Source organism: Salvelinus fontinalis, unplaced genomic scaffold, assembly GCF_029448725.1.
Source record: "Salvelinus fontinalis isolate EN_2023a unplaced genomic scaffold, ASM2944872v1 scaffold_0081, whole genome shotgun sequence".
Classification (NCBI taxonomy): Eukaryota; Metazoa; Chordata; class Actinopteri; order Salmoniformes; family Salmonidae; genus Salvelinus; species Salvelinus fontinalis.
In genome coordinates, this window is record NW_026600290.1 from 235305 (window position 1) to 260000 (window position 24696).

At 46.6% G+C, this 24696-nt stretch overlaps 1 protein-coding gene across 1 annotated transcript in view; it reads right to left on the minus strand.

Annotated features, from left to right (window-relative positions):
* LOC129842964 (protein sidekick-1-like) overlaps positions 1 to 24696 on the minus strand; it is a 373259-nt gene that overhangs the window by 141843 nt on the left and 206720 nt on the right. The window contains exons 16-20 of the mRNA XM_055911684.1: positions 17797 to 17937; positions 9889 to 10070; positions 6681 to 6796; positions 3948 to 4143; positions 3531 to 3629 (exon numbers count right to left, since the gene is read on the minus strand). Of these exons, the coding sequence (XP_055767659.1) occupies positions 3531 to 3629; positions 3948 to 4143; positions 6681 to 6796; positions 9889 to 10070; positions 17797 to 17937 (734 nt within the window). The remainder of the gene's footprint in view (positions 1 to 3530; positions 3630 to 3947; positions 4144 to 6680; positions 6797 to 9888; positions 10071 to 17796; positions 17938 to 24696) is intronic.

The following is a 24696-nucleotide window of genomic DNA, read 5'->3' on the forward strand; positions in this document are numbered from 1 at the left end:
GTAATATCTGAGGGGGTGGGGTAGTAATATCTGCGGGGGGTGGGGTGGTAATATCTGAGGGGGGTGGGGTGGTAATATCTGAGGTGGTAATATCTGAGGTGGTAATATCTGAGGTGGGGTGGTAATATCTGAGGGGGATGGGGTGGTAATATCTGAGGGGGGTGGGGTGGTAATATCTGAGGTGGGGTGGTAATATCTGAGGGGGGTGGGGTGGTAATATCTGAGGGGGGTGGGGGTGGTAATATCTGAGGGGGATGGGGTGGTAATATCTGAGGGGGGTGGGGTGGTAATATCTGAGGGGGATGGGGTGGTAATATCTGAGGTGGTAATATCTGAGGTGGGGTGGTAATATCTGAGGGGGATGGGGTGGTAATATCTGAGGGGGGTGGGGTGGTAATATCTGAGGGGGATGGGGTGGTAATATCTGAGGGGGGTGGTAATATCTGAGGGGGGTGGGGTGGTAATATCTGAGGGGGGTGGGGTGGTAATATCTGAGGGGGGTGGGGTGGTAATATCTGAGGGGGGTGGGGTGGTAATATCTGAGGGGGGTGGTAATATCTGAGGGGGGTGGGGTGGTAATATCTGAGGGGGGTGGGGTGGTAATATCTGAGGGGGGTGGGGTGGTAATATCTGAGGGGGGTGGGGTGGTAATATCTGAGGGGGATGGGGTGGTAATATCTGAGGGGGGGGGGGGTAATATCTGAGGGGGGGGGGGTAATATCTGAGGTCCTTAAAAACAAGTGCAGCGGTGATCATTTCATGAAGCGTTAATGGAAAGTTTTTTTAAGACCCACAAAAAGCAGGTCTTATCGGTAACATGGTTGATGATGGCGTGTATTGTGAAGCACAGCCGATACACAGCGCCCATGGAAGGAGAGATGTGTCTTATGTGATGATTCATCTCTTTTTTAGAAACACAAAATCCTTATTGGTTTCCTGCCATTTCGTTTAATTGGATTAAGTTTTTTTTTTAAATGGTCTTCTGAGAGCAGCTTTAACAATATTTTTGGAGGCTTTTGCCTTTTCATTATTCACAAGTCACATACCTGTATTTCACTTGTTCAAGGAGGCTTTTCCATCCCCATTTTCAAAGAGCGGCCCCTTGTCCAATTACCAAAGACAGGCTCGTCCAATCTCAGTCCTTCTATAATGCCATATCAACGGAGAATTGTTTTAAGAATCTGCCTCACATAGGCAACGCTACAACTGACAGGAGCCTAGTACGTTGTATAGACGTTGTATAGACGTTGCGTTGTATAGACGTTGTATAGACGTTGTGTTGTATAGACGTTGTATTGTATAGACGTTGTGTTGTATAGACGTTGTATAGACGTTGTATAGACGTTGTATAGACGTTGTATAGACGTTGTATAGACGTTGTGTTGTATAGACGTTGTATAGACGTTGTGTTGTATAGACGTTGTATAGACGTTGTATAGACGTTGTATTGTATAGACGTTGTATTGTATAGACGTTGTATAGACGTTGTATAGACGTTGTGTTGTATAGACGTTGTATTGTATAGACGTTGTATTGTATAGACGTTGTATAGACGTTGTATAGACATTGTGTTGTATAGACGTTGTATAGACGTTGTGTTGTATAGACGTTGTATAGACGTTGTGTTGTATAGACGTTGTGTTGTATAGACGTTGTTGCGTTGTATAGACGTTGTGTTGTATAGACGTTGTATAGACGTTGTATTGTATAGACGTTGTATAGACGTTGTATAGACGTTGTGTTGTATAGACGTTGTGTTGTGTAGACGTTGTGTTGTATAGACGTTGTGTTGTATAGACGTTGTGTTGTATAGACGTTGTATAGACGTTGTGTTGTATAGACGTTGTATAGACGTTGTGTTGTATAGACGTTGTATAGACGTTGTATAGACGTTGTGTTGTATAGACGTTGTATTGTATAGACGTTGTGTAGACGTTGTGTTGTATAGACGTTGTGTTGTATAGACGTTGTATAGACGTTGTATAGACGTTGTATAGACGTTGTATAGACGTTGTGTTGTATAGACGTTGTGTTGTATAGACGTTGTGTTGTATAGACGTTGTATAGACGTTGTGTTGTATAGACGTTGTGTTGTATAGACGTTGTGTTGTATAGACGTTGTGTTGTATAGACGTTGTGTTGTATAGACGTTGTATAGACGTTGTATTGTATAGACGTTGTATTGTATAGACGTTGTATTGTATAGACGTTGTGTTGTATAGACGTTGTGTTGTATAGACGTTGTGTTGTATAGACGTTGTATAGACGTTGTATAGACGTTGTATTGTATAGACGTTGTGTTGTATAGACGTTGTGTTGTATAGACGTTGTGTTGTATAGACGTTGTATAGACGTTGTATAGACGTTGTATTGTATAGACGTTGTATAGACGTTGAATAGACGTTGTATTGTATAGACGTTGTATAGACGTTGTATAGACGTTGTATTGTATAGACGTTGTATAGACGTTGTATAGACGTTGTATAGACGTTGTATAGACGTTGTGTTGTATAGACGTTGTATAGACGTTGTATAGACGTTGTGTTGTATAGACGTTGTATAGACGTTGTATTGTATAGACGTTGTATTGTATAGACGTTGTATAGACGTTGTGTTGTATAGACGTTGTATAGACGTTGTATAGACGTTGTGTTGTATAGACGTTGTATAGACGTTGTATAGACGTTGTATAGACGTTGTATAGACGTTGTGTTGTATAGACGTTGTATAGACGTTGTATAGACGTTGTATAGACGTTGTATAGACGTTGTGTTGTATAGCGTTGTGTTGTATAGACGTTGTATAGACGTTGTATAGACGTTGTATAGACGTTGTGTTGTATAGACGTTGTATAGACATTGTGTTGTATAGACGTTGTGTTGTATAGACGTTGTATAGACGTTGTGTTGTATAGACGTTGTATAGACGTTGTGTTGTATAGACGTTGTGTTGTATAGACGTTGTATAGACGTTGTGTTGTATAGACGTTGTATAGACGTTGTGTTGTATAGACGTTGTATAGACGTTGTATAGACGTTGTGTTGTATAGACGTTGTATAGACGTTGTATAGACGTTGTATTGTATAGACGTTATTCATAAACACATTTAGACCTACGTGAGCACACAGTGCCATGGAACGAGAAAATACATTTAGTTCTAGAGCAGAGTTCTAGTGTTGTAGTTCTAGAGCAGAGTTCTAGTGTTTTAGTTCTAGAGTATAGTTCTAGTATTGTAGTTCTAGAGCAGAGTTCTAGTGTTTTAGTTCTAGAGTATAGTTCTAGTGTTGTAGTTCTATAGTATAGTTCTAGTGTTGTAGTTCTAGAGCAGAGTTCCAGTATTGTAGTTCTAGAGCAGAGTTCCAGTTTTGTAGTTCTAGAGCAGAGTTATAGTGTTTTAGTTCTAGAGTATAGTTCTAGTGTTGTAGTTCTAGAGCAGGATTCTAGTATTGTAGTTCTAGAGAAGGGTTCTAGTGTTGTTGTTCTAGAACAGGGTTCTAGTGTTGTAGTTCTAGAGCAGTGTTCCATCTCACCTGTGATGATGCCGTTCTTGTCTTTAGGCTCTGCCCAGCTCACCCTCAGAGACGTGTCCAGGATCTCAGTGAAGCTCAAGTGACCCACCGGACCTGGTGCTGTAAACACACACACACACACACACACACACACACACACACACACACACACACACACACACACACACACACACACACACACACACACACACACACACACACACGCACACGCACACGCACACGCACACACGCACACACGCACACACGCACATACAATCAATATCTGTTGTACATGAATTATACCCACCGTTAACCCTGAAACACACCCTACACCACCGTTAACCCTGATACACACCTTACACCCCATCAATATCTATTGTACAATACCCCAATCCCAGAGAGGGAGAGAGAAGTGTGTGTGTGTGTGTGTGTGCGTACTGTCTTCGTGTGTCTGTAGCAGTATGGGAGGGCTCTTGGGTCCATCGCCGGGCGTGGTGAAGCAGAGGGCGGAGCCTAGATACCAGGTGAACTTCCTGAGTCCAACAACCAATCCGGTGAGGCGGGAACCGGGGTAGTCGGGGGTGATGGTCACTATGGTTACAGCTTCGGGGTAGTGCTCCGGCCAGACTAGCAACTGAATGAGAGAGAGGGGAAGATAGAGGGGTGAGAGGTGAGGGGAGTGAGAGAATAGAGAGGAGAGAGGGGAGAAAGAGGGGGGAGAGGAGAGAGGGGAGAGAGAGGGGAGGAGAGAGAGATGAGAGAGAGGGGAAGATAGAGGGGTGAGGGGAGTGAGAGAATAGAGAGGAGAGAGGGGAGAAAGAGGGGAGAGAGGAGAGAGAGGGGAGAGAGAGGGGAGGAGAGAGAGAGGAGAGAGAGGAGAGAGAGGGGAAGGAGACAGGAGAGGAGAGAGGGAAGAGGGGAGAGAGAGAGGAGAGGGGAAGATAGAGGGGTGAGGGGAGTGAGAGAATAGAGAGGAGAGAGGGGAGAAAGAGGGGAGAGAGGAGAGAGAGGGGAGAGAGAGGGGAGGAGAGAGAGAGGAGAGAGAGGGGAAGGAGACAGGAGAGGAGAGAGGGAAGAGGGGAGAGAGAGAGGGGAGGAAAGAGGGGAGAGGGGAGAGAGAGAGGAGAGAGAGGGGAAGGAGAGAGGAGAGGGGGAAGAGAGGGGAGAGGGGGAGAGAGAGGGGAGGAGAGGGGGGGAGAAAGGGAGGGGGGAGGAGAGAGAGTGGGGAGATGTTTCAGAAATACATGAACACACACATCCTGAACAATGTGGGCTAACCCTAACCATGTGCTAACCCTTACCCTGGGTTAACCCTAAAACTGGGATAACCCTTATCATCGGCTAACCCTAACTCTTACCCTGGGCTAAACCTAAAACTGGGATAACCCTTACCCTGGACTAACCCTAACTCTTACCCTGGGTTAACCCTAAAACTGGGATAACCCTTATCCTCAGCTAACCCTAACTCTTACCCTGGACTAACCCTAAAACTGGGATAACCCTAACCCTGGACTAAACCTAACTCTTACCCTGGGCTGTTTCCTACCTTGTATCTCTGGTTGATTGACTGTTTCCTACCTGGTTGATTGACTGTTTCCTACCTGGTTGATTGACTGTTTCCTACCTTGTATCTCTGGTTGATAGACTGTTTCCTACCTTGTATCCCTGGTTGATTGTCTGTTTCCTACCTTGTATACCTGGTTGATTGTCTGTTTCCTACCTTGTATCTCTGGTTGATTGACTGTTTCCTACCTTGTATCCCTGGTTGATTGGCTGTTTCCTACCTTTTATCTCTGGTTGATTGACTGTTTCCTACCTTGTATCTCTGGTTGATTGGCTGTTTCCTACCTTGTATCCCTGGTTGATTGGCTGTTTCCTACCTGGTTGATTGGCTGTTTCCTACCTTGTATCCCTGGTTGATTGACTGTTTCCTACCTGGTTGATTGTCTGTTTCCTACCTTGTATCTCTGGTTGATTGACTGTTTCTTACTTCGTATCCCTAGTTGATTGACTGTTTCCTACCTGGTTGATTGACTGTTTCCTACCTGGTTGATTGACTGTTTCCTACCTTGTATCTCTGGTTGATTGACTGTTTCCTACCTTGTATACCTGGTTGATTGTCTGTTTCCTACCTTGTATCCCTGGTTGATTGACTGTTTCCTACCTGGTTGATTGACTGTTTCCTACCTTGTATACCTGGTTGATTGTCTGTTTCCTACCTTGTATACCTGGTTGATTGTCTGTTTCCTACCTTGTATCCCTGGTTGATTGACTGTTTCCTACCTGGTTGATTGTCTGTTTCCTACCTTGTATCCCTGGTTGATTGACTGTTTCCTACCTGGTTGATTGACTGTTTCCTACCTTGTATCTCTGGTTGATTGACTGTTTCCTACCTTGTATATCTGGTTGATTGACTGTTTCCTACCTTGTATCCCTGGTTGATTGGCTGTTTCCTACCTTGTATCCCTGGTTGATTGACTGTTTCCTACCTTGTATCCCTGGTTGATTGGCTGTTTCCTACCTGGTTGATTGACTGTTTCCTACCTTGTATCCCTGGTTGATTGACTGTTTCCTACCTGGTTGATTGGCTGTTTCCTACCTTGTATCCCTAGTTGATTGACTGTTTCCTACCTGGTTGATTGGCTGTTTCCTACCTTGTATCTCTGGTTGATTGACTGTTTCCTACCTTGTATCCCTGGTTGATTGGCTGTTTCCTACCTTGTATCCCTGGTTGATTGACTGTTTCCTACCTGGTTGATTGGCTGTTTCCTACCTTGTATCCCTGGTTGATTGACTGTTTCCTACCTGGTTGATTGGCTGTTTCCTACCTTGTATACCTGGTTGATTGTCTGTTTCCTACCTTGTATCTCTGGTTGATTGACTGTTTCCTACCTTGTATCTCTGGTTGATTGGCTGTTTCCTACCTTGTATCTCTGGTTGATTGGCTGTTTCCTACCTTGTATCCCTGGTTGATTGTCTGTTTCCTACCTTGTATCCCTGGTTGATTGACTGTTTCCTACCTTGTATCCCTGGTTGATTGTCTGTTTCCTACCTGGTTGATTGGCTGTTTCCTACCTTGTATCTCTGGTTGATTGACTGTTTCCTACCTTGTATCTCTGGTTGATTGGCTGTTTCCTACCTTGTATCTCTGGTTGATTGACTGTTTCCTACCTTGTATCCCTGGTTGATCCCGTTGATGAACTGCTGAGGCGGAGGGTTCCAGGTAAATCTGATCGTGGTTGAGCTGACTGCTGTTACCTCTACAGCCTGAGGGGGCGCTGTGGGGACTGGAGAGACACAGAGAGAGACAGGATGAGGACACGTCAGACACGCACACTCTGGTTGCATGCCAATAACCTATAATTTCTCCTGAAGTGTGCACTTGTTCACTTCCCATCACTCATTTGAAAAGAAATTACCTCTATTAACCTAGTGTAAACTCCCTCTATTAACCTAGTGTAAACTCCCTCTAATAACATAGTGTAAACTCCCTCTATTAACATAGTGTAAACCTCCCTCTAGTGTAAACTCCCTCTATTAATATAGTGTAAACTCCCTCTAATAACATAGTGTAAACTCCCTCTATTAATATAGTGTAAACTCCCTCTAGTGTAAACTCCCTCTATTAATATAGTGTAAACTCCCTCTAATAATATAGTGTAAACTCCCTCTAGTGTAAACTCCCTCTATTAATATAGTGTAAACTCCCTCTATTAACATAGTGTAAACTTCCTCTATTGTAAACTCCCTCTATTAATATAGTGTAAACTCCCTCTAATAACATAGTGTAAACTCCCTCTAGTGTAAACTCCCTCTAATAATATAGTGTAAACTCCCTCTAGTGTAAATTCCCTCTATTAATATAGTGTAAACTCCCTCTATTAACTTCTTATGGCTGCAAGCCCGAAGCCGGGCACAATATGACAACAGCCACTTCAAGTGCAGGGCGCGAAATTCAAAATATATTTTTTAGAAATATTTAACTTTCACACATTAACAAGTCCAATACAGCATTTGAAAGATAAACATCTTGTGAATCCAGCCAACATGTCCGATTTTTAAAATGTTTTACAGCGAAAACACCACGTATATTTATGTTAGCTCACCACCAAATACAAATAAGGACAGACATTTTTCACAGCACAGGTAGCATGCACAAAGCCAACCTAACTAACCAAGAACCAACCAAACTAACCAACAAACAACTTCATCAGATGACAGTCTTATAACATGTTATTCAATAAATCTATGTTTTGTTCGAAAAATGTGCATATTTGAGCTATAAATCAGTTTTACATTGCAGCTACCATCACAGCTACCGTCAGAAATGGCACCGAAGCAGACAGAGTAATTACAGACACCAACGTCAAATACCTAAATACTCATCATAAAACATTTCTGAAAAATACATGGTGTACAGCAAATGAAAGACAGGCATCTTGTGATTCCAGCCAATATTTCCGATTTCTTAAGTGTTTTACAGCGAAAACACAATATAGCATTATATTAGCTTACCACAATAGCCAGAAACACAAGCCATTCCCCAGCAGCAAAGGTTAGCGATCGTAACAAACCAGCAAAAGATATATAATTTTTGACTAACCTTGATAAGGTTCATCAGATGACAGTCCTATAACATCAGGTTATACATACACTTATGTTTTGTTCGAAAATGTGCATATTTAGAGCTGAAATCAGTGGTTATACATTGTGCTAACGTAGCATCTTTTTCCCACAACGTCCGGATATTTTTCTGGCACTCACATATTCTGACCAAATAACTATTCATTAACATAACAAAAAAATACATGTTGTATAGGAAATGATAGATACACTAGTTCTTAATGCAATCGCCGTGTTAGAATTCTAAAAATAACTTAATTACGATATGCAGTTTACGTTATGGCGAGAGCGTGCCCAAACTCTGGCCGCAACCTACTAGTACAACATGTTCGACAGATATATGAAATAACATCATAAAATGGGTCCTACTTTTGATGATCTTTCATCAGAATGTTGTACAAGGGGTCCTTTTTCGGGAACAATCGTTGTTTGGATTTAGAATGTCCTCTTCTCCAGTCAATTAGCACGGAAAGCTAGCAAAGTGGCGCTAAGCTCTCCTTCGTGAACAAACGCAGACAACGCAACACGCCTAACGTCCCAAAAAAAATTAAATAATCTAATGAAACTATATTGAAAAAACCTACTTTACGATGATATTGTCACATGTATCAAATAAAATCAAAGCCGGAGATATTAGTCGTCTATAACGACAGCTGTACAGAAGGCAAAACCAGGTCCCTTCGCGCGCTCTCCAGAAAACAGAAAACTGGTGAAACGTCATACAAAGAGCATTTATTCAAGCCCAGATCAAGTTACACACTCAATTTCTTCTCTCACTGCCTGTCGACATCTAGTGGAAGACTTATGAAGTGCATGTAATCTAATAAATATCAAGGACCTTTATAGACAGCCCCTAGAAGAGAGCATCGATTTCAGATTTTCCACTTCCTGTCAGGAAGTTTGCTGCAAAATGAGTTCTGTTTTACTCACAGATATAATTCAAACGGTTTTAGAAACTAGAGAGTGTTTTCTATCCAATAGTAATAATAATATGCATATTGTACGAGCAAGAATTGAGTACGAGGCCGTTTGAAATGGGCACCTTTTATCCGGCTACTCAATACTGCCCCTGCAGCCCAAACAGGTTTAATATAGTGTAAACTCCCTCTATTAACATAGTGTAAACGTCCTCTGTGAATATAGTGTAAACTCCCTCTATGAATATAGTGTAAACTCCCTCTATTAACATAGTGTAAACTCCCTCTATGAATATAGTGTATAGTCGGTGTGTGTGTGCGTGCGTGTGCGTGTGCGTGTGTGTGTGTGTGTATACAGAGGATGTATTATCAGAATCGGACCACTCTGTTGTCTCAGAGAATGTTCCTGAAGCCCAGGCTTCTAAAGGTTCTCATTTCCACTATAAAATGTCTGACTTGTTTGTATCAACTCCTACAACATATGTCCATGAATGAAAATTCTCATAATAATTCAGACTTCCTGTTGCTGCAAGATTAATTTCCCGCTGTGAGAATCAGGGTCAAATTAAAACTCCCTTTAGTGTGTACTCAGTAACAGCAGTACTATATTCCCCCAGGCCTGCAGCAGTGTATAGTGTATATAGTGTATAGTACCTACCTCCCTGTAGTGTGTACTCAGTAACAGCAGTACTAAACTCCCCCAGGCCTGCAGCAGTGTATAGTGTATATAGTGTATAGTACCTACCTCCCTGTAGTGTGTACTCGGTAACAGCAGCACTATATTCCCCCAGGCCTGCAGCAGTGTATAGTGTATAGTGTATATAGTGTATAGTACCTACCTCCCTGTAGTGTGTACTCGGTAACAGCAGCACTATATTCCCCCAGGCCTGCAGCAGTGTAAGCAGCCAGTTGTATCTGGTACTGAGTCCAGATAATGAGGTCTGATATCAGACAGTAGTTCGTCTCTGGACTAGAGATATTCATCTCTTGGTACTCTCCTGGTAGACCTGCCAGACGATACCTACACACATACACACACACATATATATATATATACACACACACACACACACACACACACACACACACACACACACACACACACACACACACACACACACACACACACACACACACACACACACACACACACACACACACACACACACACGGTTTATTGGCGTGACAGAACAATGTACAAAATTGATTCATTTAATAATAATAATCTAAATTGTCAACGGGAAAATCAGTAACAACAATGGACAATACCAATAGCATAGAGGACATGGTCTCTCTCTCTGTCTCTGTCTCTCGCTCTCTCTCTCTCCCTCCATCTCTCTCTCTCTCTCTCTCTCTCTCTCTCTCTGTCTCTGTCTCTGTCTCTGTCTCTGTCTCTCCCTCCATCTCTCTCTCTCTCTGTCTCCTCTCTCTCTCCTCTCTCCTCTCTCTCTCTCCTCTCTCTCTTCTGATCTCTCTCTCGCTCTCCCTCTCTCTCTCCTCTCTCTCTCTCCTCTCTCTCTCTCCTCTTGCTATCTCTCTCCTCTCGCTCTCTCTCTCTCTCTCTCTCTCTCTCTCTCTCTCTCTCTCTCTCTCTCTCTCCTCTCCTCTCTCTCTCTCTCTCCTCTCTCTCACTAAAGATCTGCAAAGAAACTCAACACTATTTACTGTAGTGTACTGTAGGATACTGTAGTATTTACAGGCCTCTACAGTATAATTACAGTAGTAAAAAAACCTGCCGAATACAACAGGTGTCGACCTTACCGTGAAATGCTAACTTACAAGCCCTTAACCAACAATGCAGTTCAAGAAGTAGAATTAAGAATTATTAAGTAACACAATAAAATGTCATAACAATAATGGGGCTATAAACAGGGGGATTTACAGTAACTAATGTAGTGTGTTTTTGCAGATTGTAGTATACTGCAGTATTTTTAGGTATCTATGGTATACTTACTGTAGTAACAGAAAACTGTAACATATACTATAGTAACTAATGTAGTGTTTTTGCAGATTGTAGTATACTGCAGTATTTTTAGGTATCTATGGTATACTTACTGTAGTAACAGAAAACTGTAACATATACTATAGTAACTAATGTAGTGTGTTTTTGCAGATTGTAGTATACTGTAGTATTTTTAGGTATCTATGGTATACTTACTGTAGTAAAATAAAACTTTAAGATATACTATAGTAAATAATGTAGTGTTTTTGTTGCGTTGTCTTTGACATAGAATTGGAGGCTTTTTACTTGAGGAACCTACAGGAGAAATACTAAAAGGACACATTTTCCACATAGCCTGTATGTAGGGAGGACTGTGGTCTTTACTGTAACCGGTATGTAGGGAGGACTGGGGTCTTTACTGTAGCCTGTATGTGGGGAGAACTGTGGTCTTTACTGAAACCTGTATGTAGGGAGGACTGGGGTCTTTACTGTAACCGGTATGTAGGGAGGACTGGGGTCTTTACTGTAACCTGTATGTGGGGAGGACTGTGGTCTTTACTGTAACCTGTATGTAGGGAGGACTGGGGTCTTTACTGTAGCCTGTATGTAGAGAGGACTGGGGTCTTTACTGTAGCCTGTATGTAGAGAGGACTGGGGTCTTTACTGTAACCTGTATGTAGAGAGGACTGGGGTCTTTACTGTAACCTGTATGTAGGGAGGACTGGGGTCTTTACTGTAACCTGTATGTAGGGAGGACTGGGGTCTTTACTGTAACCTGTATGTAGGGAGGACTGGGGTCTTTACTGTAACCTGTATGTAGGGAGGACTGGGGTCTTTACTGTAACCTGTATGTAGGGAGGACTGTGGTCTTTACTGTAACCTGTATGTAGGGAGGACTGGGGTCTTTACTGTAACCGGTATGTAGGGAGGACTGTGGTCTTTACTGTAACCTGTATGTAGGGAGGACTGTGGTCTTTACTGTAACCTGTATGTAGGGAGGACTGGGGTCTTTATTGTAGCCTGTATGTAGGGAGGACTGGGGTCTTTACTGTATGTGGGGAGGACTGGGGTCTTTACTGTATGTAGGGAGGACTGGGGTCTTTACTGTATGTGGGGAGGACTGGGGTCTTTACTGTAGCCTGTATGTAGGGAGGACTGGGGTCTTTACTGTATGTGGGGAGGACTGGGGTCTTTACTGTATGTGGGGAGGACTGGGGTCTTTATTGTGGCCTGTATGTAGGGAGGACTGGGGTCTTTACTGTATGTGGGGAGGACTGGGGTCTTTACTGTAACCTGTATGTAGGGAGGACTGGGGTCTTTACTGTAACCTGTATGTAGGGAGGACTGGGGTCTATCCTGTAGCCTGTATGTAGGGAGGACTGGGGTCTTTACCATAACCTGTATGTAGGGAGGACTGGGGTCTTTATTATAACCTGTATGTAGGGAGGACTGGGGTCTTTACTGTAACCTGTATGTAGGGAGGACTGGGGTCTTTACTGTAACCTGTGTGTAGGGAGGACTGGGGTCTATCCTGTAGCCTGTATGTAGGGGGGACTGGGGTCTTTACCGTAACCTGTATGTAGGGAGGACTGGGGTCTTTACTGTAACCTGTATGTAGGGAGGACTGGGGTCTTTACTGTAGCCTGTATGTAGGGAGGACTGGGGTCTTTACTGTAACCGGTATGTAGGGAGGACTGGGGTCTTTACTGTAACCTGTATGTAGGGAGGACTGGGGTCTTTAATGTAACCTGTATGTAGGGAGGACTGGGGTCTTTACTGTAACCTGTATGTAGGGAGGACTGGGGTCTTTACTATAACCTGTATGTAGAGAGGACTGGGGTCTTTACTATAACCTGTATGTAGGGAGGACTGTGGTCTTTACTGTAACCTGTATGTAGGGAGGACTGTGGTCTTTACTGTAACCTGTATGTAGAGAGGACTGGGGTCTTTACTGTAACCTGTATGTAGGGAGGACTGGGGTCTTTACTATAACCTGTATGTAGGGAGGACTGTGGTCTTTACTGTAACCTGTATGTAGGGAGGACTGGGGTCTTTACTGTAACCTGTATGTAGGGAGGACTGGGGTCTTTACTGTAACCTGTATGTAGGGAGGACTGGGGTCTTTACTGTAGCCTGTATGTAGGGAGGACTGGGGTCTTTACTGTAGCCTGTATGTAGGGAGGACTGAGGTCTTTACTGTAACCTGTATGTAGGGAGGACTGGGGTCTTTACTATAACCTGTATGTAGGGAGGACTGGGGTCTTTACTGTAACCTGTATGTAGAGAGGACTGGGGTCTTTACTATAACCTGTATGTAGGGAGGACTGGGGTCTTTACTGTAACCTGTATGTAGAGAGGACTGGGGTCTTTACTGTAGCCTGTATGTAGGGAGGACTGGTCTTTACTGTAGCCTGTATGTAGGGAGGACTGGGGTCTTTACTGTAGCCTGTATGTAGGGAGGACTGTGGTCTTTACTATAACCTGTATGTAGAGAGGACTGGGGTCTTTATTGTAACCTGTATGTAGGGAGGACTGGGGTCTTTACTGTAACCTGTATGTAGAGAGGACTGTGGTCTTTATTGTAACCTGTATGTAGAGAGGACTGTGGTCTTTACTGTAACCTGTATGTAGGGAGGACTGGGGTCTTTACTGTAGCCTGTATGTAGGGAGGACTGGGGTCTTTACTGTAACCTGTAAGTAGGGAGGACTGGGATCTTTACTGTAACCTGTATGTAGGGAGGACTGGGGTCTTTACTGTAACCTGTATGTAGGGAGGACTGGGGTCTTTACTGTAACCGGTATGTAGGGAGGACTGTGGTCTTTACTGTAACCTGTATGTAGGGAGGACTGGGGTCTTTACTGTAACCTGTATGTAGAGAGGACTGGGGTCTTTACTGTAGCCTGTATGTAGGGAGGACTGGTCTTTACTGTAGCCTGTATGTAGGGAGGACTGGGATCTTTACTGTAGCCTGTATGTAGGGAGGACTGTGGTCTTTACTATAACCTGTATGTAGAGAGGACTGGGATCTTTACTGTAGCCTGTATGTAGGGAGGACTGTGGTCTTTACTATAACCTGTATGTAGAGAGGACTGTGGTCTTTATTGTAACCTGTATGTAGAGAGGACTGTGGTCTTTACTGTAACCTGTATGTAGAGAGGACTGTGGTCTTTATTGTAACCTGTATGTAGAGAGAACTGTGGTCTTTACTGTAACCTGTATGTAGAGAGGACTGTGGTCTTTATTGTAACCTGTATGTAGAGAGGACTGGGGTCTTTACTGTAACCGGTATGTAGGGAGGACTGGGGTCCTTACTGTAACCTGTATGTAGGGAGGACTGGGGTCTTTACTGTAGCCTGTATGTAGGGAGGACTGGGGTCTTTACTGTAACCTGTAAGTAGGGAGGACTGGGATCTTTACTGTAACCTGTATGTAGGGAGGACTGGGGTCTTTACTGTAACCTGTATGTAGGGAGGACTGGGGTCTTTACTGTAACCGGTATGTAGGGAGGACTGTGGTCTTTACTGTAACCTGTATGTAGGGAGGACTGGGGTCTTTACTGTAACCTGTATGTAGAGAGGACTGGGGTCTTTACTGTAACCTGTATGTAGGGAGGACTGGGGTCTTTACCGTAACCTGTATGTAGGGAGGACTGGGGTCTTTACTGTAACCTGTATGTAGGGAGGACTGGGGTCTTTACTGTAACCTGTATGTGGGGAGGACTGGGGTCTTTACTGTAACCTGTATGTAGGGAGGACTGGGGTCTTTACTATAACCTGTATGTAGGGAGGACTGGGGTCTTTACTGTAGCCTGTATGTAGGGAGGACTGGGGTCTTTACTGTAACCTGTATGTAGGGAGGACTGGGGTCTTTACTGTAACCTGTATGTAAGGAGGACTGGGGTCTTTACTGTAACCTGTATGTAGGGAGGACTGGGGTCTTTACTGTAACCTGTATGTAGGGAGGACTGGGGTCTTTACTGTAACCTGTATGTAGGGAGGACTGGGGTCTTTACTGTAGCCTGTATGTAGGGAGTACTGGGGTCTTTACTATAACCTGTATGTAGGGAGGACTGGGGTCTTCACTGTAACCTGTATGTAGGGAGGACTGGGGTCTTTACCGTAACCTGTATGTAGGGAGGACTGGGGTCTTTACTGTAGCCTGTATGTAGGGAGGACTGGGGTCTTTACTGTAACCTGTATGTAGAGAGGACTGGGGTCTTTACTGTAACCTGTATGTAGAGAGGACTGGGGTCTTTACTGTAACCTGTATGTAGAGAGGACTGGGGTCTTTACCGTAACCTGTATGTAGGGAGGACTGGGGTCTTTACCGTAACCTGTATATAGAGAGGACTGGGGTCTTTACTGTAACCTGTATGTAGAGAGGACTGGGGTCTTTACTGTAACCTGTATGTAGGGAGGACTGGGGTCTTTACCGTAACCTGTATGTAGGGAGGACTGGGGTCTTTACTGTAACCTGTATGTAGGGAGGACTGGGGTCTTTACTGTAACCTGTATGTGGGGAGGACTGGGGTCTTTACTGTAACCTGTATGTAGGGAGGACTGGGGTCTTTACTATAACCTGTATGTAGGGAGGACTGGGGTCTTTACTGTAGCCTGTATGTAGGGAGGACTGGGGTCTTTACTGTAACCTGTATGTAGGGAGGACTGGGGTCTTTACTGTAACCTGTATGTAAGGAGGACTGGGGTCTTTACTGTAACCTGTATGTAGGGAGGACTGGGGTCTTTACTGTAACCTGTATGTAGGGAGGACTGGGGTCTTTACTGTAACCTGTATGTAGGGAGGACTGGGGTCTTTACTGTAGCCTGTATGTAGGGAGTACTGGGGTCTTTACTATAACCTGTATGTAGGGAGGACTGGGGTCTTCACTGTAACCTGTATGTAGGGAGGACTGGGGTCTTTACCGTAACCTGTATGTAGGGAGGACTGGGGTCTTTACTGTAGCCTGTATGTAGGGAGGACTGGGGTCTTTACTGTAACCTGTATGTAGAGAGGACTGGGGTCTTTACTGTAACCTGTATGTAGAGAGGACTGGGGTCTTTACTGTAACCTGTATGTAGAGAGGACTGGGGTCTTTACCGTAACCTGTATGTAGGGAGGACTGGGGTCTTTACCGTAACCTGTATATAGAGAGGACTGGGGTCTTTACTGTAACCTGTATGTAGAGAGGACTGGGGTCTTTACTGTAACCTGTATGTAGAGAGGACTGGGGTCTTTACCGTAACCTGTATGTAGGGAGGACTGTGGTCTTTACTGTAACCTGTATGTAGGGAGGACTGGGGTCTTTACTGTAACCTGTATGTAGGGAGGACTGGGGTCTTTACTGTAGCCTGTATGTAGGGAAGACTGGGGTCTTTACTGTAGCCTGTATGTAGGGAGGACTGGTCTTTACTGTAACCTGTATGTAGGGAGGACTGGGGTCTTTACTGTAACCTGTATGTAGGGAGGACTGGGGTCTATCCTGTAGCCTGTATGTAGGGAGGACTGGGGTCTTTACCGTAACCTGTATGTAGGGAGGACTGGGGTCTATCCTGTAGCCTGTATGTAGGGAGGACTGGGGTCTTTACTGTAACCTGTATGTAGGGAGGACTGGGGTCTTTACTGTAACCTGTATGTAGGGAGGACTGGGGTCTTTACTGTAACCTGTATGTAGGGAGGACTGGGGTCTTTACTGTAACCTGTATGTAGGGAGGACTGGGGTCTTTACTGTAGCCTGTATGTAGGGAGGACTGGTGTCTTTATTGTAGCCTGTATGTAGGGAGGACTGTGGTCTTTACTGTAACCTGTAGGTAGGGAGGACTGTGGTCTTTACTGTAACCTGTATGTAGGGAGGACTGGGGTCTTTATTGTAGCCTGTATGTAGGGAGGACTGGGGTCTTTAATATAACCTGTAGGTTTCTCACTTATGGGTGGCACACATTTGGATATGTGGAAGAGGAATGGGCAAGAATATGCAAATGAAATACTGTTGTAAAAAAAGTTTAGTGTTTTTGTGGACATTACAGTAGTTTTTACTCCATTGTTTTTTTTGGGGGGGTAATACTGTAGTATTTACTGCATCTAGCGCCAACACCCCTCCTACCTGAGTACGTATCCTCGCATCACTCCATTGTTTTTTTTTTGGGGGGGGAATGCTGTAGTATTTACTGCATCTAGCTCTAACACCCCTACTACCTGAGTACGTATCCTCGGGGGACTCCTACCTGAGTACGTATCCTCGGAGCACTCCTACCTAAGTACGTATCCTCGGAGCACTCCTACCTGAGTACGTATCCTCGGAGCACTCCTACCTGAGTACGTATCCTCGCAGCACTCCTACCTGAGTACGTATCCTCGGAGCACTCCTACCTGAGTACGTATCCTCGGGGGACTCCTACCTGAGTACGTATCCTCGGAGCACTCCTACCTGAGCACGTATCCTCGGAGCACTCCTACCTGAGTACGTATCCTCGGAGCACTCCTACCTGAGTACGTATCCTCGGAGGACTCCTACCTGAGTACGTATCCTCGCAGCACTCCTACCTGAGTACGTATCTTCGCATCACTCCATTGTTTTTTTGGGGGGGGTAATGCTGTAGTATTTACTGCATCTAGCTCTAACACCCCTATTACCTGAGTACGTATCCTCGGGGGACTCCTACCTGAGTACGTATCCTCGGAGCACTCCTACCTGAGTACGTATCCTCGGGGGACTCCTACCTGAGTACGTATCCTCGGGGGACTCCTACCTGAGTACGTATCCTCGGAGCACTCCTACCTGAGTACGTATCCTCGGAGCACTCCTACCTGAGTACGTATCCTCGCAGCACTCCATTGAGCTGTGGTTCTGGGGGAGGTTGCCACTGGACCATGATAGACTGGTTGGTCCGACCCGACGCCACCATGTTGTTAGGAGGAGCGCTGGGAGCCTCCTCTCTCAGCATCAACCTGGGAGGACACAAACACTACACACTGTAGATGGACCGATTCCTCTCTCAGCATCAACCTGGGAGGACACAAACACAACACACTGTAGATGGACCGATTCCTCTCTCAGCATCAACCTGGGAGGACACAAACACTACACACTGTAGATGGAACGACTCTATAGAACACACACACATATATATATATACAGTATATATAAAATAATAGGTCGGTGCACCATTGGACCAGCGTCGTCTGGGTTTGGCCGGTGTAGGCCGCCATTGTAAATAAGAATTTGTTCTTAACTGACTTGCCTAGTTAAATAAAGGTTAAATAAAATAAAATAAAAATATATATATAATAGTTTCTCAGGGATCCCCAGTGGTTCCATGTGTTTTATCCAGAGCTACTGCACCTGACAACCTGACAACATGTCAACTAATTATCAAGCCCTTGAATAGGTGAATCAGGTGAGTTAGGCTCTGGGTCAAACACATGGAACGGCTGGGGATCAGGTGAGTTAGGCTCTGGGTCAAACACATGGACCGGTTGGGGATCAGGTGAGTTAGGCTCTGGGTCAAACACATGGACCGGTTGGGGATCAGGTGAGTTAGGCTCTGGGTCAAACACATGGAACGGCTGGGGATCAGGTGAGTTAGGCTCTGGGTCAAACACATGGAACGGCTGGGGATCAGGTGAGTTAGGCTCTGGGTCAAACACATGGAACGGCTGGGGATCAGGTGAGTTAGGCTCTGGGTCAAACACATGGACCGGTTGGGGATCAGGTGAGTTAGGCTCTGGGTCAAACACATGGAACGGCTGGGGATCAGGTGAGTTAGGCTCTGGGTCAAACACATGGACCGGTTGGGGATCAGGTGAGTTAGGCTCTGGGTCAAACACATGGACCGGCTGGGGATCAGGTGAGTTAGACTCTGGGTCAAACACATGGAACGGCTGGGGATCAGGTGAGTTAGGCTCTGGGTCAAACACATGGAACGGCTGGGGATCAGGTGAGTTAGGCTCTGGGTCAAACACATGGACCGGTTGGGGATCAGGTGAGTTAGGCTCTGGGTCAAACACATGGAACGGCTGGGGATCAGGTGAGTTAGGCTCTGGGTCAAACACATGGACCGGTTGGGGATCAGGTGAGTTAGGCTCTGGGTCAAACACATGGACCGGCTGGGGATCAGGTGAGTTAGACTCTGGGTCAAACACATGGAACGGCTGGGGATCAGGTGAGTTAGGCTCTGGGTCAAACACATGGAACGGCTGGGGATCAGGTGAGTTAGGCTCTGGGTCAAACACATGGAACGGTTGGGGATCAGGTAAGTTAGGCTCTGGGTCAAACACATGGAACGGCTGGGGATCAGGTAAGTTAGACTCTGGGTCAAACACATGGAACGGTTGGGGATCAGGTGAGTTAGGCTCTGGGTCAAACACATGGAACGGCTGGGGATCAGGTAAGTTAGGCTCTGGGTCAAACACATGGAACGGCTGGGGATCAGGTGAGTTAGGCTCTGGGTCAAACACATGGACCGGTTGGGGATCAGGTGAGTTAGGCTCTGGGTCAAACACATGGAACGGCTGGGGATCAGGTAAGTTAGGCTCTGGGTCAAACACATGGAACGGTTGGGGATCAGGTGAGTTAGACTCTGGGTCAAACACATGGAACGGCTGGGGATCAGGTGAGTTAGGCTCTGGGTCAAACACATGGACCGGTTGGGGATCAGGTGAGTTAGACTCTGGGTCAAACACATGGACCGGTTGGGGATCAGGTGAGTTAGGCTCTGGGTCAAACACATGGACCGGCTGGGGATCAGGTGAGTTAGGCTCTGGGTCAAACACATGGAACGGTTGGGGATCAGGTGAGTTAGACTCTGGGTCAAACACATGGAACGGCTGGGGATCAGGTGAGTTAGGCTCTGGGTCAAACACATGGAACGGCTGGGGATCAGGTGAGTTAGGCTCTGGGTCAAACACATGGACCGGCTGGGGATCAGGTGAGTTAGGCTCTGGGTCAAACACATGGAACGGCTGGGGATCAGGTGAGTTAGGCTCTGGGTCAAACACATGGACCGGTTGGGGATCAGGTGAGTTAGGCTCTGGGTCAAACACATGGAACGGCTGGGGATCAGGTGAGTTAGGCTCTGGGTCAAACACATGGAACGGCTGGGGATCAGGTGAGTTAGACTCTGGGTCAAACACATGGAACGGCTGGGGATCAGGTAAGTTAGGCTCTGGGTCAAACACATGGAACGGCTGGGGATCAGGTAAGTTAGGCTCTGGGTCAAACACATGGAACGGTTGGGGATCAGGTGAGTTAGGCTCTGGGTCAAACACATGGAACGGCTGGGGATCAGGTGAGTTAGGCTCTGGGTCAAACACATGGAACGGCTGGGGATCAGGTAAGTTAGGCTCTGGGTCAAACACATGGACCGGTTGGGGATCAGGTGAGTTAGGCTCTGGGTCAAACACATGGAACGGCTGGGGATCAGGTGAGTTAGACTCTGGGTCAAACACATGGAACGGCTGGGGATCAGGTAAGTTAGGCTCTGGGTCAAACACATGGACCGGTTGGGGATCAGGTGAGTTAGACTCTGGGTCAAACACATGGAACGGCTGGGGATCAGGTGAGTCAGGCTCTGGGTCAAACACATGGACCGGTTGGGGATCAGGTGAGTTAGACTCTGGGTCAAACACATGGAACGGCTGGGGATCAGGTAAGTTAGGCTCTGGGTCAAACACATGGAACGGTTGGGGATCAGGTGAGTTAGGCTCTGGGTCAAACACATGGAACGGTTGGGGATCAGGTGAGTTAGGCTCTGGGTCAAACACATCAATATATCATATACCTCCCTCCCTCCCTCCCTCCCTCCCGCCATAGACAGAACTGCAGTGCAGTGTCTTTAATAGATAAATCAGTATTAGTTAGGATGACTGCAGCTCTACATCCCTCGCTCTATCATCCTCTCTCTATCCATCCTCTCTCATCCCTCTCTATCCATCCTCTCTCATCCATCTCTCTGTCGAACCTCTCTCTCTATCCATCCTCTCTCATGCTTCTCACTCCATCCTCTCTCTCTATCCATCCTCTCTCATGCCTCTCTGTCCATCCTCTCTCTCTATCCATCCTCTCTCATGCCTCTCTGTCCATCCTCTCTCTCTATCCATCCTCTCTCATCCCTCTCTATCCATCCTCTCTCATCCCTCTCTCTCTATCCATCCTCTCTCATGCCTCTCTGTCCATCCTCTTTCTCTATCCATCCTCTCTCATGCCTCTCACTCCATCCTCTCCCTCTATCCATCCTCTCTCATCCCTCTCTCTGTCCATCCTCTCTTTCTATCCATCTTCTCTCATCCCTCTCTGTCCATCCTCTTTCTCTATCCATCCTCTCTCATGCCTCTCACTCCATCCTCTCTTTCTTTCCATCCTCTCTCATCCCTCTCTATCCATCCTCTCTCATGCCTCTCACTCCATCATCTCTCTCTATCCATCCTCGCTCTATCCATCCTCTCTCATGCCTCTCTATCCATCCTCTACTCTCCATCTCTACTCAGTAATTTAGGCTCTTCCGCCCCCCGTTGTTTTTCAAGTAACTTTGACTGGGCCGTTAACACCCAGTCCATTCCACTGTGTTAAGCATCTCTCACCCTAACCCCAGTGTTGAGCCGGTCCATTCCCCTGTGTTAAGCATCTCTCACCCTAACCCCAGTGTTGAGCCGGTCCATTCCCCTGTGTTAAGCATCTCTCACCCTAACCCCAGTGTTGAGCCGGTCCACTCCACTGTGTTAAGCATCTCTCACCCTAACCCCAGTGTTGAGCCGGTCCATTCCACTGTGTTAAGCATCTCTCACCCTAACCCCAGTGTTGAGCCGGTCCATTCCACTGTGTTAAGCATCTCTCACCCTAACCCCAGTGTTGAGCCGGTCCATTCCACTGTGTTAAGCATCTCTCACCCTAACCCCATTGTTGAGCCGGTCCATTCCACTGTGTTAAGCATCTCTCACCCTAACCCCAGTGTTGAGCCGGTCCATTCCACTGTGTTAAGCATCTCTCACCCTAACCCCAGTGTTGAGCCGGTCCATTCCACTGTGTTAAGCATCTCTCACCCTAACCCCAGTGTTGAGCCGGTCCATTCCACTGTGTTAAGCGGTTCACCCTAACCCCAGTGTTGAGCCGGTCCATTCCACTGTGTTAAGCATCTCTCACCCTAACCCCAGTGTTGAGCCGGTCCATTCCACTGTGTTAAGCATCTCTCACCCTAACCCCAGTGTTGAGCCGGTCCATTCCACTGTGTTAAGCATCTCTCACCCTAACCCCAGTGTTGAGTCGGTCCATTCCACTGTGTTAAGCATCTCTCACCCTAACCCCAGTGTTGAGCCGGTCCATTCCACTGTGTTAAGCATCTCTCACCCTAACCCCAGTGTTGAGCCGGTCCATTCCACTGTGTTAAGCGGTTCACCCTAACCCCAGTGTTGAGCCGGTCCATTCCACTGTGTTAAGTGGTTCACCCTAACCCCAGTGTTGAGCCGGTCCATTCCACTGTGTTAAGCATCTCTCACCCTAACCCCAGTGTTGAGCCGGTCCAATCCACTGTGTTAAGCATCTCTCACCCTAACCCCAGTGTTGAGCCGGTCCACTCCACTGTGTTAAGCATCTCTCACCCTAACCCCAGTGTTGAGCCGGTCCATTCCACTGTGTTAAGCATCTCTCACCCTAACCCCAGTGTTGAGCCGGTCCATTCCACTGTGTTAAGCGGTTCACCCTAACCCCAGTGTTGAGCCGGTCCATTCCACTGTGTTAAGCGTCTCTCACCCTAACCCCAGTGTTGAGCCGGTCCATTCCACTGTGTTAAGCGGTTCACCCTAACCCCAGTGTTGAGCCGGTCCATTCCACTGTGTTAAGCGGTTCACCCTAACCCCAGTGTTGAGCCGGTCCATTTCACTGTGTTAAGCATCTCTCACCCTAACCCCAGTGTTGAGCCGGTCCATTCCACTGTGTTAAGCATCTCTCACCCTAACCCCAGTGTTGAGCCGGTCCATTCCACTGTGTTAAGCATCTCTCACCCTAACCCCAGTGTTGAGCCGGTCCATTCCACTGTGTTAAGCATCTCTCACCCTAACCCCAGTGTTGAGCCGGTCCATTCCACTGTGTTTAGCATCTCTCACCCTAACCCCAGTGTTGAGCCGGTCCATTCCACTGTGTTAAGCATCTCTCACCCTAACCCCAGTGTTGAGCCGGTCCATTCCACTGTGTTAAGCATCTCTCACCCTAACCCCAGTGTTGAGCCGGTCCATTCCACTGTGTTAAGCATCTCTCACCCTAACCCCAGTGTTGAGCCGGTCCATTCCACTGTGTTAAGCATCTCTCACCCTAACCCCAGTGTTGAGCCGGTCCATTCCACTGTGTTTAGCATCTCTCACCCTAACCCCAGTGTTGAGCCGGTCCATTCCACTGTGTTAAGCGGTTCACCCTAACCCCAGTGTTGAGCCGGTACATTCCACTGTGTTAAGCGTCTCTCACCCTAACCCCAGTGTTGAGCCGGTCCATTCCACTGTGTTAAGCGGTTCACCCTAACCCCAGTGTTGAGCCGGTCCATTCCACTGTGTTAAGCGTCTCTCACCCTAACCCCAGTGTTGAGCCGGTCCATTCCACTGTGTTAAGCGGTTCACCCTAACCCCAGTGTTGAGCCGGTCCATTCCATTGTGTTAAGCGGTTCACCCTAACCCCAGTGTTGAGCCGGTCCATTTCACTGTGTTAAGCATCTCTCACCCTAACCCCAGTGTTGAGGTGGTCCATTCCACTGTGTTAAGCATCTCTCACCCTAACCCCAGTGTTGAGCCGGTCCATTCCACTGTGTTAAGCATCTCTCACCCTAACCCCAGTGTTGAGCCGGTCCATTCCACTGTGTTAAGCATCTCTCACCCTAATCCCAGTGTTGAGCCGGTCCATTCCACTGTGTTAAGCGGTTCACCCTAACCCCAGTGTTGAGCCGGTCCATTCCACTGTGTTAAGCGGTTCACCCTAACCCCAGTGTTGAGCCGGTCCATTCCTCTGTGTTAAGCGGTTCACCCTAACCCCAGTGTTGAGCCGGTCCATTCCACTGTGTTAAGCATCTCTCACCCTAATCCCAGTGTTGAGCCGGTCCATTCCACTGTGTTAAGCATCTCTCACCCTAACCCCAGTGTTGAGCCGGTCCATTCCACTGTGTTAAGCATCTCTCACCCTAACCCCAGTGTTGAGCCGGTCCATTCCACTGTGTTAAGCACTCTCACCCTAACCCCAGATACTTGTTCTCCCCACTGTATATGTAACACATGTGAGCCCTTTACTATTGCCTATTCACCATCACCACAGCCATATGGCACATACCCCGTTTCAGCTTTAGGACTGTCTGCTTTCTCTGATGGCCCTTTTCCCTCTCTGGATTACATTTACAGATTTATTTTACACTCAGTAAGTCTCTCTGTCTCTGTGTCTCTCTCTCTCTGTCTCTCTCTGTGTCTCTGTGTCTCTCTCTCTGTTTCTGTGTCTGTCTCTGTCTCTCTGTCTCTGTGTCTCTCTCTCTCGGTGTCTCTGTGACTCTCTCTCTGTTTCTGTCTCTCTGTCTCTGTGTCTCTCTCTCTCGGTGTCTCTGTGTCTCTGTGACTCTCTCTCTGTTTCTGTGTCTCTCTCTCTGTTTCTGTGTATCTCTCTCTGTCTCTGACTCTGTCTCTGTCTCTGTCTCTGTCTCTCTCTCTCTCTCTCTCTCTCTCTCTCTCTGTGTCTCTGTGTCTCTC